Here is a 15,000-nt window from a genome sequence, read left to right as displayed (position 1 = left end):
TCCGAGTATATATATATATATATATATTGATATATATATATATATATAAACTCTAGCACTGCCTTAATATGGCCACTGGCGGATAACCATTATCCATGCCTTAGGCATGTATAATGAACACGACCTTATATGATTTTTTTTTTCCTGAAAGAGTAATACACAACACTGCGCATAGAAGTTCAGAGAGGATAAGCTATTTTTGGCACGGAAACAGAGCACTCAATTTGTTTGACGTTTTTTTTTTCACCTGTATACATATTTTGGCGCGCTCCTCAGAATCCCGGGCCTTAGGTTTAAACATATGAAACCTAGTGAATACGATCTACAACCAAAGCCTAAGACAACATTTTAGAAATAAATATACATGAAATATGAATATGTAAACAAAAATGATAAGGAAATAAGATACAAAGACAAAGATATTTAGCTAGACCAAACACAAATATAAAATATAATAAAACAAAGATATATTTCATAAAGGTAAAACAGAAAGACCAGACACAAGATGCATTTCATAAAACCAAACCATAAGCACAACCTCATTTATCAAAGTCCTCGCTAAAAGTTTCCCGTTTTCTGTTCCGCCGCCCCCGCCCCCAGACGGCGCTCTCCCGACGCGTCCCATCCGAGGCAGTTTGTGTTTTGGCTTGGTAGAGGGTAAACGTGTGCCGGCACCATGGCGAGCGAAGGTTGTCAAATCTTCAACCCAGCCGAAAAGGTGGCTAAGATATCCCACTGCTCTTCAATGGAGCAGTACAAACAGATGTATGAGAAGTCTGTTAAAGACCCGGAAGCATTTTGGGGAGAGATTGCCAAGGATTTTTATTTCGAGCAAGGTGTGACAGGCAAGTTCGTTGACTACAATTTTGACACCACGAACGGAAAGATTTTCATTCGGTGGTTAGCAGGCGCCAAGACCAACATCTGCTACAACTGCCTAGACCGGCATGTGGCAGCAGGCAAAGGGGATCAAGTGGCATTCTACTGGTAAGTGAGAAAACGAGGGGTTTTAGTCGTAAAACACGTGAAAATACAATCCTGTTACTTGACAGTGCCCTGTTGCGGCACGCGTCAGGCGGTGTGTCAAGACCGCCCTTCTCCATTAAAGGATTTTTTCTTATACGCTCTAAAATAAACAAACATAGATGTTATTAATAAAACGGAGTAGAATAACTTAAACTTTAAATGAAACTCGTAGATACGGCTTTCCTCGAGAAAAAAAATCACACCGGCTTATGAAAACGCACTGAAGTTGTGCGCATAGCGACGTGAATACGTGAGGCGGTGGTCATTGATTTAGAGTATTGAGAAAAGATACAAGGAATGCTACAATGGAGGGAAATAACAGAACTGTTTTAGAGTACGAGATGAGCGGAAGGAAAACTAAAATGATGTTTATACAGCATTCTCGTGGACATAGACGCGCATGCACATACTCGCACATACTTCCTCACAAACTCGCCTACACGCTCATAGTATATATTAAGAAAATCGTTAAGAATAGGCCACCTAGAAGAAAATAAATAGGGTAATGCCCCTAAAGAAACACAAAGCAATATTATATCTACATTTTCATCAATCGCTTATTTAATTGATACTCTGAATATTCACCTTCATGTACCAGGTATACACACATACCAACAGTTTTTCTTTTGAACTCGTTCACATGTGCGTAAAAACGCATTAATTTGTCCGTACACACACGCATACGCTTATAAATCAATGTACGCTTTAACGTACTTTTACATAGATTAACATATACATACTGGATATATGTAGAAAGAAGAAGGAAGAGAGAAAAAGAAGAGAGAGAGAGGAAGCAAGTAAGAGGGAATGGGGAGGAAGGCAGAGAAAACGAACATAGATAAGGATTAGTCGAAGGACGAGGAGACAGAGAGGATGTGAAAGAGAGAAGGGAAGAGGATGATAGAGAAATAGATAGGAAGGTAGAGGGTGAGAGAGTAAGGAAAAGAGAGGGAGATAGCGAGAGAGAAAGGGAAAGAGCGGGAGAGGTTGAAAGGGAAAGGGAAAGAGAGGGAGAGGTTGAGAGAGAAAGGGAAAGAGAGGAAGAGGGTGAGAGAGAAAGGGAAAGAGAGGAAGAGGGTGAGAGAGAAAGGGAAAGAGAGGAAGAGGGTGAGAGAGAAAGGGAAAGAGAGGAAGAGGGTGAGAGAGAAAGGGAAAGAGAGGAAGAGGGTGAGAGAGAAAGGGAAAGAGAGGAAGAGGGTGAGAGAGAAAGGGAAAGAGAGGAAGAGGGTGAGAGAGAAAGGGAAAGAGAGGAAGAGGGTGAGAGAGAAAGGGAAAGAGAGGAAGAGGGTGAGAGAGAAAGGGAAAGAGAGGAAGAGGGTGAGAGAGAAAGGGAAAGAGAGAGAGAGGGTGAGAGAGAAAGGGAAAGAGAGGGAGAGAGAGAAAGGGAGAGGGTGAGAGAGAAAGGGGAAGAAAGGGAGAGGGTGAGAGAGAAAGGGAAAGAGAGGAAGAGGGTGAGAGAGAAAGGGAAAGAGAGGGTGAGAGAGAAAGGGAGAGGGTGAGAGAGAAAGGGGAAGAAAGGGGGAGAGAGAGAGAGAAAGGGGAAGAAAGTGAGAGGATGAGAGAGAAAGGGGAAGAAAGGAAGAGGGTGAGAGAGAAAGGGAAAGAAAGGGAGAGGGTGAGAGAGAAAGGGGAAGAAAGGGGGAGAGAGAGAGAGAAAGGGGAAGAAAGGGAGAGGGTGAGAGAGAAAGGGGAAGAAAGGAAGAGGGTGAGAGAGAAAGGGAAAGAGAGGAAGAGGGTGAGAGAGAAAGGGAAAGAGAGGAAGAGGGTGAGAGAGAAAGGGAAAGGGTGAGAGAGAAAGGGAGAAGGAAAGAGAGGGTGAGAGAGAAAGGGAGAAGGAAAGAGAGGGTGAGAGAGAAAGGGAGAAGGAAAGAGAGGGTGAGAGAGAAAGGGAGAAGGAAAGAGAGGGTGAGGGTGAGAGAGAAAGGGAGAAGGAAAGAGAGGGTGAGGGTGAGAGAGAAAGTGAGAAGGAAAGAGAGGGTGAGAGAGAAAGGGAGAAGGAAAGAGAGGGTGAGGGTGAGAGAGAAAGGGAAAGAGAGGAAGAGGGTGAGAGAGAAAGGGAAAGAGAGGGTGAGAGAGAAAGGGAAAGAAAGGGAGAGGATGAGAGAGAAAGGGGAAGAAAGGGGGAGAGAGAGAGAGAAAGGGGAAGAAAGTGAGAGGATGAGAGAGAAAGGGGAAGAAAGGAAGAGGGTGAGAGAGAAAGGGAAAGAGAGGAAGAGGGTGAGAGAGAAAGGGAAAGAGAGGATGAGAGAGAAAGGGAAAGAAAGGGAGAGGGTGAGAGAGAAAGGGGAAGAAAGGGGGAGAGAGAGAGAGAAAGGGGAAGAAAGGGAGAGGGTGAGAGAGAAAGGGGAAGAAAGGAAGAGGGTGAGAGAGAAAGGGAAAGAGAGGAAGAGGGTGAGAGAGAAAGGGGAAGAGAGGAAGAGGGTGAGAGAGAAAGGGAAAGGGTGAGAGAGAAAGGGAGAAGGAAAGAGAGGGTGAGGGTGAGAGAGAAAGGGAGAAGGAAAGAGAGGGTGAGGGTGAGAGAGAAAGGGAAAGAGGGAGAGGGTGAGAGAGAAAGGGAAAGAGAGGGGGAGGGGGAGAAAGAAAGAGAAAAGAGAGGGAGAGGGAGAGAGAGAAAGGGAAAGAGAGGGAGAAAGTGAAAAGGAGTGAGATAAAGAAGAAGGGAAGTGGAGAGAGTAAAGGAGAGGGATGGAGGCAAAGAAGAAGGTGGGAGGAAGGGAAAAAGGAGCGGAGAGGGAAGAAGGGAAAAAGAAAGGTAGAAGGGAGCGAGCAGGGAGAGAGGGGGAAGGAACAGGGAAAAAAGGAGAGGGAGGGAGCAAGGGAGAAAGATGCGGAGAGGGAGGAAGGGAAAACGAAAGGTAGAGGGGGAGCGAGCAGGGAGAAAGATGCGGAGAGGGAGGAAGGGAAAACGAAAGGTAGAGGGGGAGCGAGCAGGGAGAAATAAAGGGAGAGAGAGAGAAGGAACAGGGAAAAAGAATAGGAGAGGGAGGGAGCAAGGGAAAAAGGGAGAGGGAAGGAGGGAGCGAGCTAGGAAAAAGACAGGGAGAAGGAGGGAGCGAGTGAGTAATCAGGGAAAAATAAAGGGAGAGGGAGGGAGAGAGGGAAAGGGAGAGGGAGCAGGGAGAAAGGGAAAGAGGGGGAGAAGGAAAAACTGGAAAGGGGGGGAGAAGGGAGAAAGAAATGGAAAGGGGGGAAGGAAGGAAGGTATAAGAAAGGGAAAGGTGGGGAAGGAAGGAAGGTGAAAGAAAGGGAAAGGGGGAAAAGGAATAAAGGAGAAAGAAAGGGGAAGGGGGAGAAGGAAGAAAGAAGAAAAAAGGGTAATGGAGAAAGGACAAAGGGAGAGGGATGGAGGAAGAAGGGAGACAATTGGAGGGCGAAGAGGGAAGAGGTAGGGAGAAGAGAGAAAGAGAGAGGGGGAGGGAGAAGAGAGGAAGAAAATGAGGAAGGGTGAAAGGAAAATGAATTTGAGGGAAGGAGGAAGGAGAAAGAATGTGAGGGAAGGAGAAAGGGAGGGGAGAGGGAGAAAAAGAGAGAGAGTGGGAGGAGGACCGAGGTGAAGAGGGGAGGTTCAGAGGGGGGAGAGGAAATAGAAAGATCGAAACGAGAGAAGTGAGAAAGCATTCTGCTTGTTCGTGTCAGTTTAGTAGTACGAGTATATTGAAAATATAATATCTTGATTTCCATAATGTTTAATATGACAACATTAAAACTATAATCTGCCTGATAAATAATTGCCATTTTGCCCACATCGTTGATTCTTAAAAATTATTCCATATCGACCCTATATATTAATTAATTAAACATATACCACAGACAAAGCCCCCTTCCGGAGCGGCGTCCCTTCAACGCGCCCATTATCAGCTCTCTTATGTAGATCACAACAGAGTCCTTGACGGCGGTTGAGATTACCCACTGAAGGGCAGGGGTTCTCTCGCCGTGAGGTCAGTTAACTGTTCGACCTGCTGAGCTTGTGACTACTGCTTCTGGTTCTGACGATTGGGGATTTGTTGGCGAGTAGTAGTAGCAGGAGGTGGGAAGTTTAAGCAAAGGGGACTCGGGGAGTTGTCTCTGGGAGCGCAGGACTTTTTCAGTGGGTGTCCCCGTAGCTACCGTTCTCAGACTAATTGCTTTTATTAAACAATTTGTTAATTTAAGCTCTCATGTAGATCATAAACATCGATATATTCACTTTAATGTACTGCAATCATGAGGTAGAATGCATGAACGTAAATATACCGATGCTCATGTTATAAATGAAGGTTTGAACTGACAAAACATATTGTCGGACGATTGGTCTTGAGACCCCTTTGGACACGCATATCTTCACATTTGGTCCGCGTTTTGGCATGCGTAAGAAATGGAAGATGGGTTTGTGTGGGAGACGAGCCGGCAAGTTGAGGGAAATGAACTGACAGGGAGGGCGCTCGACAGACTCCTAGACGGTTAGGAGGCTGACTGTCAAAGGGGTAAACGGACACGCGGCGCCGGGGTGACCGCTGCTCCCAGAATTTTGCTCCTGGTGCCCTGATACCAGATTTTATTTATTTTTAGACCACTTTCTCTGACCCGAGTTTGGCCAAAACCAGTCCAGTACTCGCTGGTGTCTAGACCAGTTTATTCGTACCTGTTCTGGGTTTTGCTAAATGCCATTGTTCAGTGAAGGACTGGCCCGCCGTGTTCGGGTTGAATCGAGGTAAATGACGAGATAAGATAAAGATAAATACAAAGATAAAAACCCTCGAAGTAATACATCAATAAAGGGTGATACTTGGAATGTACAAATATTCATTATGAGGCTTTCCATCAGTCCTTACTGCTGATCTTTTGGTCAGCAGTTTGTGCATTTCAGCTCATGTAGATTAAATTGTACACACAGCCTGAAGTGTATTAACCCCAGTTACCTAGATCAAACAGACACAGCAACGTGTAAAAATAGGAAATGAAATGAAATGAAAAGACACAGTAAGTGACAGGCCGGGTCAGACTTTGATCACTAGATGGTAGTAACAAAATTTTATTATCGGTTTTATCGTCTGAAGGATAAGTCTGATAGCAATTAAACTTTCCTTTGTATAATAGCTGTATATGATATCAGCTCCATACACCTATTTTTGTGTACCGGTTCCTCATATGCATTACCTGTGTCTCTTAGCCTCACCTATGCCCCATTTACCTTACTTAGCCTATGTTTCTGTTACCTAACCTGTGTACCTTTTTGCGTGTTAACCTTGGAATATTTCCAGCGCGTGACTGTAAACAAAGACCATGTTATTATATTTACACGAGACACCCTCGCAACACCAACCACCATGCAAGTCTTATCATGAGTAAGGAGGTGTGGTAGGAGGTGCCAGATAAAGGGTATCATGAACAAGGAGTTGATAAGCGTGCTGCCAAGGTGGACCTTAGGTCACGTAGTCATTATCAGATCGAGTTCACCTTAGCGGTCATTGAAGAATTGATCAATGGGCATTGGATGATTTCGGAAGGACAAGCTGTCAGAAGTTTGTGTGGCTTTGCAAAATCACATTTTACTTCGAAAGATAATGAAATTAGAACATTTATGTTTATTATTATTGTGGAGAGGAATGGAAGGAGGGAGATCGACTGGACTGCAGTAGTGCGCCGCGTGTGGAGCTGTCAGTTTGGGGTCAGGCTGGGGTCGATTCAAGGCGCGCCAGTTGAGGGAGAAAACTCGGCCGTAGAAGAATGGGTAGCAAGGGCTTTAGTATTTTATAGTATGGTTTGTAAAAGAAGGAAGGAGGAGGGGATGAAGAAGGAGGTGAGAAGAAAAACATTTACCTATGACCTGAAACAGTAATTTGTTACTATAATTATTATCAAAGAGCCCTTTCCTGTCATTCAGAAATTTGTATCTGAGATTGTTGGTATAGATTTAGTTGCAGCATTTTAGAATGTAGTAGATTATGGAGTTTACGTTTAGAAGTATATAAAAAAAAGTTGCACAGTCGATAACGGTAGAACCGACTAACCTGTTCGTCTAGTGTGTCGAGAAGGTAAACATATTTTCATAGAAATCTGAGGTACGCTGGTAGTATTTGCGTAGTTTGATTGTTCATATCATTTCCTCTTCGAGCTTTATAATGATTTATCAATAAATTAATATTGCGTTTATAAGTATTATCATATTATTCGATTATGTTAACCTCATTTATACGTTTTAAACGATAGCCTATGTCATAAATCGGCGAGAAAACACGCATGAATATAAATGTGAAAGTAAAAGACGCGGACTGTTTGACCTAGGTCTCTTTCGGTATGCACAATAAATCTAGTAGTGTAGAAAATAAACACTTATCACTCCGAAAATAGCACTGTCTCTTATTCATTCGTTGAGTTAAGCATAAAGACCCCTTTTCTTGTAATATCCGTAAACGTTATCTGAAATCGTTCGATTGATGCCTGGACTTTTTGGACGGCAGCTATTGTGCAGAGTAACTTTATTTTAAGGTTAGAGTCGTTTACGGTATGGAAACCGAAGAGTTATTGTAATAAACCGCTCTCCTATCTAATTCCATACAAGAAGCGCAAAGTTGACTGTGCCATGTGATATGAATGTCTTAATTGAGGTTATCTAGTCTATGCTAATCCTTTCGAAGAAACTAAGGGATATTAGATGATAAAAGTTGTTCAGGAATTGTGACACCGGTTCTATTTCCACTTCCCGATCTTATCCGTATCACTAAGAAGGTGACGCGGCTGATAATTTCAAATAAAATATCAGTACTAGGTCCCCTTTGTCTGGTCCGTCTCCCTGTTTCTGTCAAAAGGAAGTGAAAGGGTGTTCTCCACGGCAGCTTAATAGTGGCATTTTTACATTTTACATAGTCCTTTTCACATAGCTTATACGAAAAATATATAAACTTGACAAGGAATGAATTCTATTTACTAAAACGGCCATATCATCGGACTTCATTTTTAAAATTTTAGTCCAGACAGAACTAGGTCTTTAGAATGCCTTAATAACTGGCTATAAGGCTTTTTCTACATAGGGTGTGGAGGGGGGGGGGGGTGAGGGTAGCGTGTGGACCAGTCACACGCACGGAGCTGGGTTAAGGCCCATGTGAAAGAATTCTCATACAGGTACTACGTGGGTGATGATACAGAAGACCCTTTGGAGAGCTTGCTCAGTGTGTTGGCTTTATGGTTAAGCTATAGATGGGTCGAGTTCTATGGTATTGTTTGCGTCGCTGAGTTTAACGGTGTCGCATATTTGATGAAGGCTACGAATCTAGCAACTCAGCCTCGAGTTGAGCCAGAATTTGCAGTGGGAATCCACCTTCTTTGAGAGTATGCCATGGTAGGTGCAACAAACTTTCAGACACGCCCCTCTTCCATGCATTATACTGGGCTGCTATTTTAGAATCTTTACAGGGGACTCGTGGACATTTGGACGGTATTAGAAGAAAAAATAATATATAACCAGAATCACGATATTTTTGCCAGACTATGCCATTGGTAACACTAATCTATTTCTCTTCCGCCCATAATGTGTGGCCGAATGACATTTCGATATCACGGGTCACGAAGCGCGAAACGGAGTTCATTGATTAGATTACCTGCAATTAGTCACCGAAACAGAGGTCGATCATGTTTTAGACAAGCGAACTTATAGATATCTATGAGTATGTTTATGAATATTGGTATTTATCTGATAGGGTGGACGTATTGGTTGTTTGTGCGTGCGTGCCTGCGTGAGAGCAACATGCAATAAAAACTGTATGTACATATTATGTGTAAATGTATTATTTACTTATGCGTGTATGCGTGTAGGGAACTGGAAGCTGATAGATGAAGCTGATAGATGAAGGATTAAGAATGTCCGCGACCCCCCGCGAAGGAGGCGGTTGCCAAGGCCGTCGCTGTGTCATGCGCGGCTCATCCCTTCCCTCTCGTCTCTCCCCTCTCCTCTCTTTTACCCTCTCCCCTCATTTACCCTCTCCATTTTTTACCTTCTTCCTCTTTTACCCCCCCCCCCCTCTTCCCTTTACCCTCTCATAACCTCCTCCTCTTCCACTCTCCCCCTATCGTCTCCCCACCCCCCTTCCGTCTTCCCTCTCTTCTTTTCCCTCCCCCATTCCCTTTTCCTTCTCCCCTTGCCCCTTCCCCTCCTCCTTCTCCCCTTCCCTCTTCCCCTCCTCCTTCTCCCCTTCCCCTCCTTCTCCCCTTCTCTCTTCCCCTCCACCTTCTCTCCTTCCCTCTTCCCCTCCTCCTTCTCCCCTTCCCTCTTCCCCTCCTCCTTCTCCCCTTCCCTCTTCCCCTCCTCCTTCTCCCCTTCCCTCTTTCTTCTCCACGTTTCCTTCTCCCCTCTCCTAGCCTCTGTATAATTGACTCGATATTGTTATAGTTTCCATGAGTAAAGCAAAAATTCCCCTCTCATTTATGATAACGAAGAATTCCTTGGGGAAATGTCAATTTCATTTTTGGGCTCAACAGGACAAATGGAAATGGGGCTACCTGGTGATCTGTACCATGCCCGATCTCAAGGTCCGTCTTATCAGCAGCATCGCAACACGTGAAGCTTCACGGAGCAAGGGCAGTCAACGTGCGGTGTGACTCGGCCGTCCAGGGGCGTTATTGTTTTGCCTCCAATTTCGCTCATGACTGTGCTTTTGCCTTAGAGTAATTCGTGGGAGGGATTTGTTCGTATTTCGGCGCTGTCAAGCTTCTTGTTGCGTGGTGCGAGAAGGATTGGCGATGCTGGTTTTGACGTGTGTTGGTGGCGCTTTGTTTCACTTGTTAGATCGGTATCTGTTTTGATTTCTCTCTCTCTCTCTCTCTCTCTCTCTCTCTCTCTCTCTCTCTCTCTCTCTCTCTCTCTCTCTCTCTCTCTCTCTCTCTCTCCCCCCCCTCTCCCTCCCCCCCTCTCCCTCCCCCCCCTCTCCCTCCTCTCCCTCCCCCCCTCTCCCTCCCCCCCTCTCCCTCCCCCCTCTCCCTCCCCCCCTCTCCCTCCCCCCTCTCCCTCCCCCTCTCCCTCCCCCTCTCCCTCTGCTTCCTTATCGGACCCTAATCATGCACTGATCACGTGGAAGAGTTCTCGACTTTGGACGTTTTTTATTTGTATTTTTTCCTTTTACTGATTGGCGATTTAGTAGTGCCCTATGACCTGGTAAGCGGCTGCCTCACATTTACCGCCCCGCGAGGAAAACAGGAATGTATACTCGTATGTACACTAACCCACGTAGACATGCATGTCACACGCACCCGCACACGCACGCGCGTACTCACGTACTCACGCACTTCCTCATACGCACACTCGCACGTACACGCACACGCACGCACGCACGCACGCACGCACGCACGCACGCACGCACGCACGCACGCACGCACGCACACGCACACGAACGCACGCCCACGCACACGCACACGCACACGCACACGCACACGCACGCACGCACGCACGCACACGCACCCACGCACACGCACCCACGCACACGCACCAACGCACATGCACCCACGCACACGCACCCACGCACACGCACCCACGCACACGCACCCACGCACACGCACCCACGCACACGCACCCACGCACACGCACCCACGCACACGCACCCACGCACACGCACCCACGCACACGCACCCACGCACACGCACCCACGCACACGCACCCACGCACACGCACCTACGCACACGCACCCACGCACGCACGCACACGCACGCACGCACGCACACGCACGCACGCACACGCACGCACGCACGCACACGCACGCACGCACACGCACGCACGCACACGCACGCACGCACACGCACCCACGCACACGCACCCACGCACACGCACCCACGCACACGCACCCACGCACACGCACCCACGCACACGCACCCACGCACACGCACCCACGCACACGCACCCACGCACACGCACCCACGCACACGCACCCACGCACACGCACCCACGCACACGCACCCACGCACACGCACTCACTCACGCACACGCACTTACGCACTCACGCACATCCACACATGCACTGACACAAACACATGTATATGTAGTCAGTCATGCATTTTATTCAGCCCAGACAAATGTAGCTGACGACTGCACGAGTAATATAAGTTACCGAAAAATTGCTGCACATACTAAGAAGCTTGAAAAAAAAAATCTGCAGAACACTTTGCAGCAGGCTGCTTGTGTTATTATTATTGTTACAAATTTTATTTTGCCGTGCTACAAACGCACTTTCCCAAACGAAGATAATCACAGTTCATTTCGAGCCACCATTCCAATAGATACATATATACAAGTACACATATAAAGTCATAAACCTAAAGCATTGCAAACGTAACAAGCACACACACATTAGACATAAACAAACACAAGCAAATATAGACAAACAAAGACACATACACGCACACAAACAAACATAAACATAAACAATCTTCGTCACTGGCGGGTTGCCCACTCTTCACCCCCTACCGACTGGCGGCGCGGTCCTTACCCACCCATACGGAGCCACCTTGCAGTACTGTTGGGTGCTTGCCAGGCCGAAGGTAAACAGCCCCTCGGCCCATGTGTTTCTACTTGCGAGGGAGTCCGTTCGGGGTTTATTTTGCTGACGAATGGCCGCTAGAGAATGTCTTTGGAATTTTCCTTTTTTAGGGATTGGTATTTTTTAGGAGTGAGATGGTGATGGGGATTACGGTTGTTATATGTTTATTTTTATTTATTTTAATGTGCAATACCCATTCAGAGAGACGTAGATGAAAACTGACTTTTTCTTTGATATTTGTTTGCTATATTTTTTTTTATGTCAGTGGGCATACTCGTCTTAAACACTATTAGATTACGAGTATTCCCACCGACTAAATTGTCATTCAGGCCTAATTAAGAGAGGGGAATTATTACGTACCACTAACTATTTGAATATTCCATATCACCTGGTACGTTGCATTTTTCCCCAATGTGATTTTGCCTAGTCAGGGAATGTATTCAGAGCCTTTCTACCGGCATATTTGTATATTTTCCCCAGAGTTAATCCGCATGATTTGCAAGGGGGCGGCGAACCAACGCGTCATCAGAACTTTGAAAATCAGGAAAGCCAGTTTGATCATTTCTTTCGCATGTCAGCGAAGAACGTGGCCTTTGCAGAGCGGTATTTTTTGTTATTTTTTTGCTTCACTTTGTTATTTTGCGCGCGTTTTCCCGGTTTTCAGGTTTTATGTACATATATCTTTCCTCCTTAGTCTTTTTAAAAAGATCATCTTAAAGGGCAACGATATTTGGATATTTCTTAGAACGAGGAAAAAAATGTCTGATGCACATTTTTTCGTGTCATGTAGGGCCTGTGGTAAGCCAAGAACCGTGGTGTAAATTGATATTGATCATTTTGCATTCTTTTCTAGTTTAACCTATGCACTTTTTGTTGCATTTTCAATATTACATCCCCGGGTGCACGAGCATTCGCCCGGGCTCTCGATCCGTCAGCCAAGAACGATAGGGAATAAAACAGGAAGTTAGATATTTTCCGCCGCATTTTTTTTTTGTTTATCGTTTAGTATGCGGTTTTCTTTTTATACATATTCGAGGTGCATTTCTTACCTAATCTTGTGTGTGTGTGTATGTGTGTGTGTATGTGTGTGTGTATGTGTGTGTGTGTGTGTATGTGTGTATGTGTGTATGTGTGTATGTGTGTATGTGTATGTGTGTGTGTATGTGTGTATGTGTGTATGTGTGTATGTGTGTGAGTGTGTGAGTGTGTGAGTGTGTGAGTGTGTGAGTGTGTGAGTGTGAGTGTGTGTGTGTGTGTGTGTGTGTGTGTGTGTGTGTGTGTGTGAGTGAGTGAGTGAGTGAGTGAGTGAGTGAGTGAGTGAGTGAGTGAGTGAGTGAGTTAGAGTGTGAGTGTGAGTGTGAGTGTGAGTGAGTGAGTGAGTGAGTGAGTGAGTGAGTGAGTGAGTGAGTGAGTGAGTGAGTGAGTGAGTGTGTGAGTGAGTGAGTGAGTGAGTGAGTGTGTGAGTGTGTGAGTGTGTGTGTGTGTGAGAGTGAGTGGGTGAGTGAGTGAGTGAGTGAGTGTGTGAGTGTGTGAGTGTGTGAGTGTGTGAGTGTGTGAGGGAGAGAGGGAGAGGGAGAGGGAGAGGGAGAGGGAGAGAGACTTAATGACAGACTTGACTGAGCGAACGAGTTAGCTAAAATTTTTGAGTGAGTGGGTGTGAGTGAGAGCGTGAGACCCACTGTTTCTCAAGTTAAGAGGAAATGGAAATGTAATGTTATGTAATAAGGGAGAATCCTTTTATGACGTCATCGGCGTTACGAGCACGAAAATTTAGCCAGTGTTTCCGATCATCCGTGAGAATCCCTTAAATGAATAAATGATTGTTTGCTTGGTTTTCCTGGCATTTCTACCCCGCTTCAGGTCAGTCGTAGATAATAAGGGGAGTGTGTGACTCGGAAAATATTCGTTTGTGCCCCTAGTAGATGGCGATTTATGACGCGCGCCTATTTACATGTCGTGTATGTACTTCCTCGTTCTTAAGGGAGGGAGAATCTAAGGGAAGTTGATGGGACGAGATGATAGCCGGGTTTGGCACCTGTCCGCTTATTGCATCATGAGGACACGCCCTCCCTCCACTCTCTTCCCGTCTTCTCTCGTGTCTTCTCATCTCTCCTCCCCTCCCCTCTCCTCTCCTCTCCTCTCCTCTCCTCTCCTCTCCTCTCCTCTCCTCTCCTCTCCTCTCCTCTCCTCTTCTCTCCTCTCCTCTCCTCTCCTCTCCTCTCCTCTCCTCTCCTCTTTTCTCCTCTCTTTTCTTCTCTATTCTCTTCTCACCGTCCCCTCTCTTGTCCTCTCCTCTTCCATTCATCTCCTTACATTGCACTTACCTTACTTTACTTTACCTTGCTTTACTTTAACGTACCTTACCCTGCCTTGTCCTGTCGTATTCTATCGTATCCTGTCCTGACCTATCCTATCATTCCCTACTCTACCTGACCTTACCTTACCTTACCTGACCTTACCCTTCCTTACCGGCCTACTTTACCCTGCTTTACCTTAGACCGACCTTACCTTACCTTGGGCCTACCTAACCCTACCCTACCCTACCCTACCCTACCCTACCCTACCCTACCCTACCCTACCCTACCCTACCCTACCCTACCCTACCCTACCCTACCTTGCCCTACCTTATCCTACCTTATCCTTCCCTATCCTATCCTGTTCTACTCTGCCCTGCCCTATCCTATACAAATCCTTACCTACCTTACCTTACTTTACCCTAACCTACCTTACTTTACCCTACCCTACCCTACCCTACCCTACCCTACCCTACCCTACCCTACCCTACCCTACCCTCCCATATCCTATACTATTCTACCCTACCCTACCCAACTCTGCTCAACCCTACCCTACCCTAAACTCCCCTGCCCTACCCTACACTCCCCTGCCCTACCCTAAACTCCCCTGCCCTACCCTACACTCCCCTACCCTACCCTACCCTGCCCTACCCTGCCCTACCCTGCCCTACCCTGCCCTACTCTACTCTCCTCGGCATACCCTACCCTACACTACCCTGCCCTTCCCAACGCACCGCAACCTAACCCTTATGCTTTTCCACACTCGTAAACTCTGCAGTCCTTCCTGAAAATTGATGGATTGATTACCTGGTTAGTCTTGTCTCTTCTACCTCTCCGGCGTTCACCTTCCTGAAAGAATAAACCCGGACTAAAAATAGACACTCCATTTCGTAGCCTGTCACTTGGAGGAGGACGGAGGGAGAGCAAGGAGGAAGAGGGAGAGCAAGGAGGAAGAGGGAGAAGGAGGAATGAGGAAGGAGAGATAGGGATAGGGATAGGGATAGGGATAGGGATAGGGATAGGGATAGGGATAGGGATAGGGATAGGGAAGGGGGAGGGGGGGGAGAAGTAGAGGCGGAGGGGGGAAGAAGTAGAGGCGGAGGGGGATGAAGTAGAGGCGGAGGGGGGAAGAAGTAGAGGCGGAGGGGGGAAGAAGTAGAGGCGGAGGGGGGAAGAAG

At 46.5% G+C, this 15,000-nt stretch overlaps 1 protein-coding gene across 1 annotated transcript in view; it reads left to right on the top strand.

Moving 5' to 3' along the window:
* The first annotated feature begins 645 nt into the window (after nucleotides 1-645).
* LOC125043215 (acetyl-coenzyme A synthetase, cytoplasmic-like) overlaps nucleotides 646-15,000 on the top strand; it is a 21,907-nt gene continuing 7,552 nt past the window's right edge. The window contains exon 1 of the mRNA XM_047639217.1: nucleotides 646-987. Coding sequence (XP_047495173.1) covers nucleotides 677-987 — 311 coding nt within the window. The 5' untranslated portion in view covers nucleotides 646-676. The remainder of the gene's footprint in view (nucleotides 988-15,000) is intronic.

This window comes from Penaeus chinensis, chromosome 33 (genome assembly GCF_019202785.1).
Source record: "Penaeus chinensis breed Huanghai No. 1 chromosome 33, ASM1920278v2, whole genome shotgun sequence".
NCBI classification, from domain to species: Eukaryota; Metazoa; Arthropoda; class Malacostraca; order Decapoda; family Penaeidae; genus Penaeus; species Penaeus chinensis.
The sequence above is the reverse complement of the archived record's forward strand: the minus strand, read 5'-3'. Positions and strand labels throughout refer to the sequence as shown.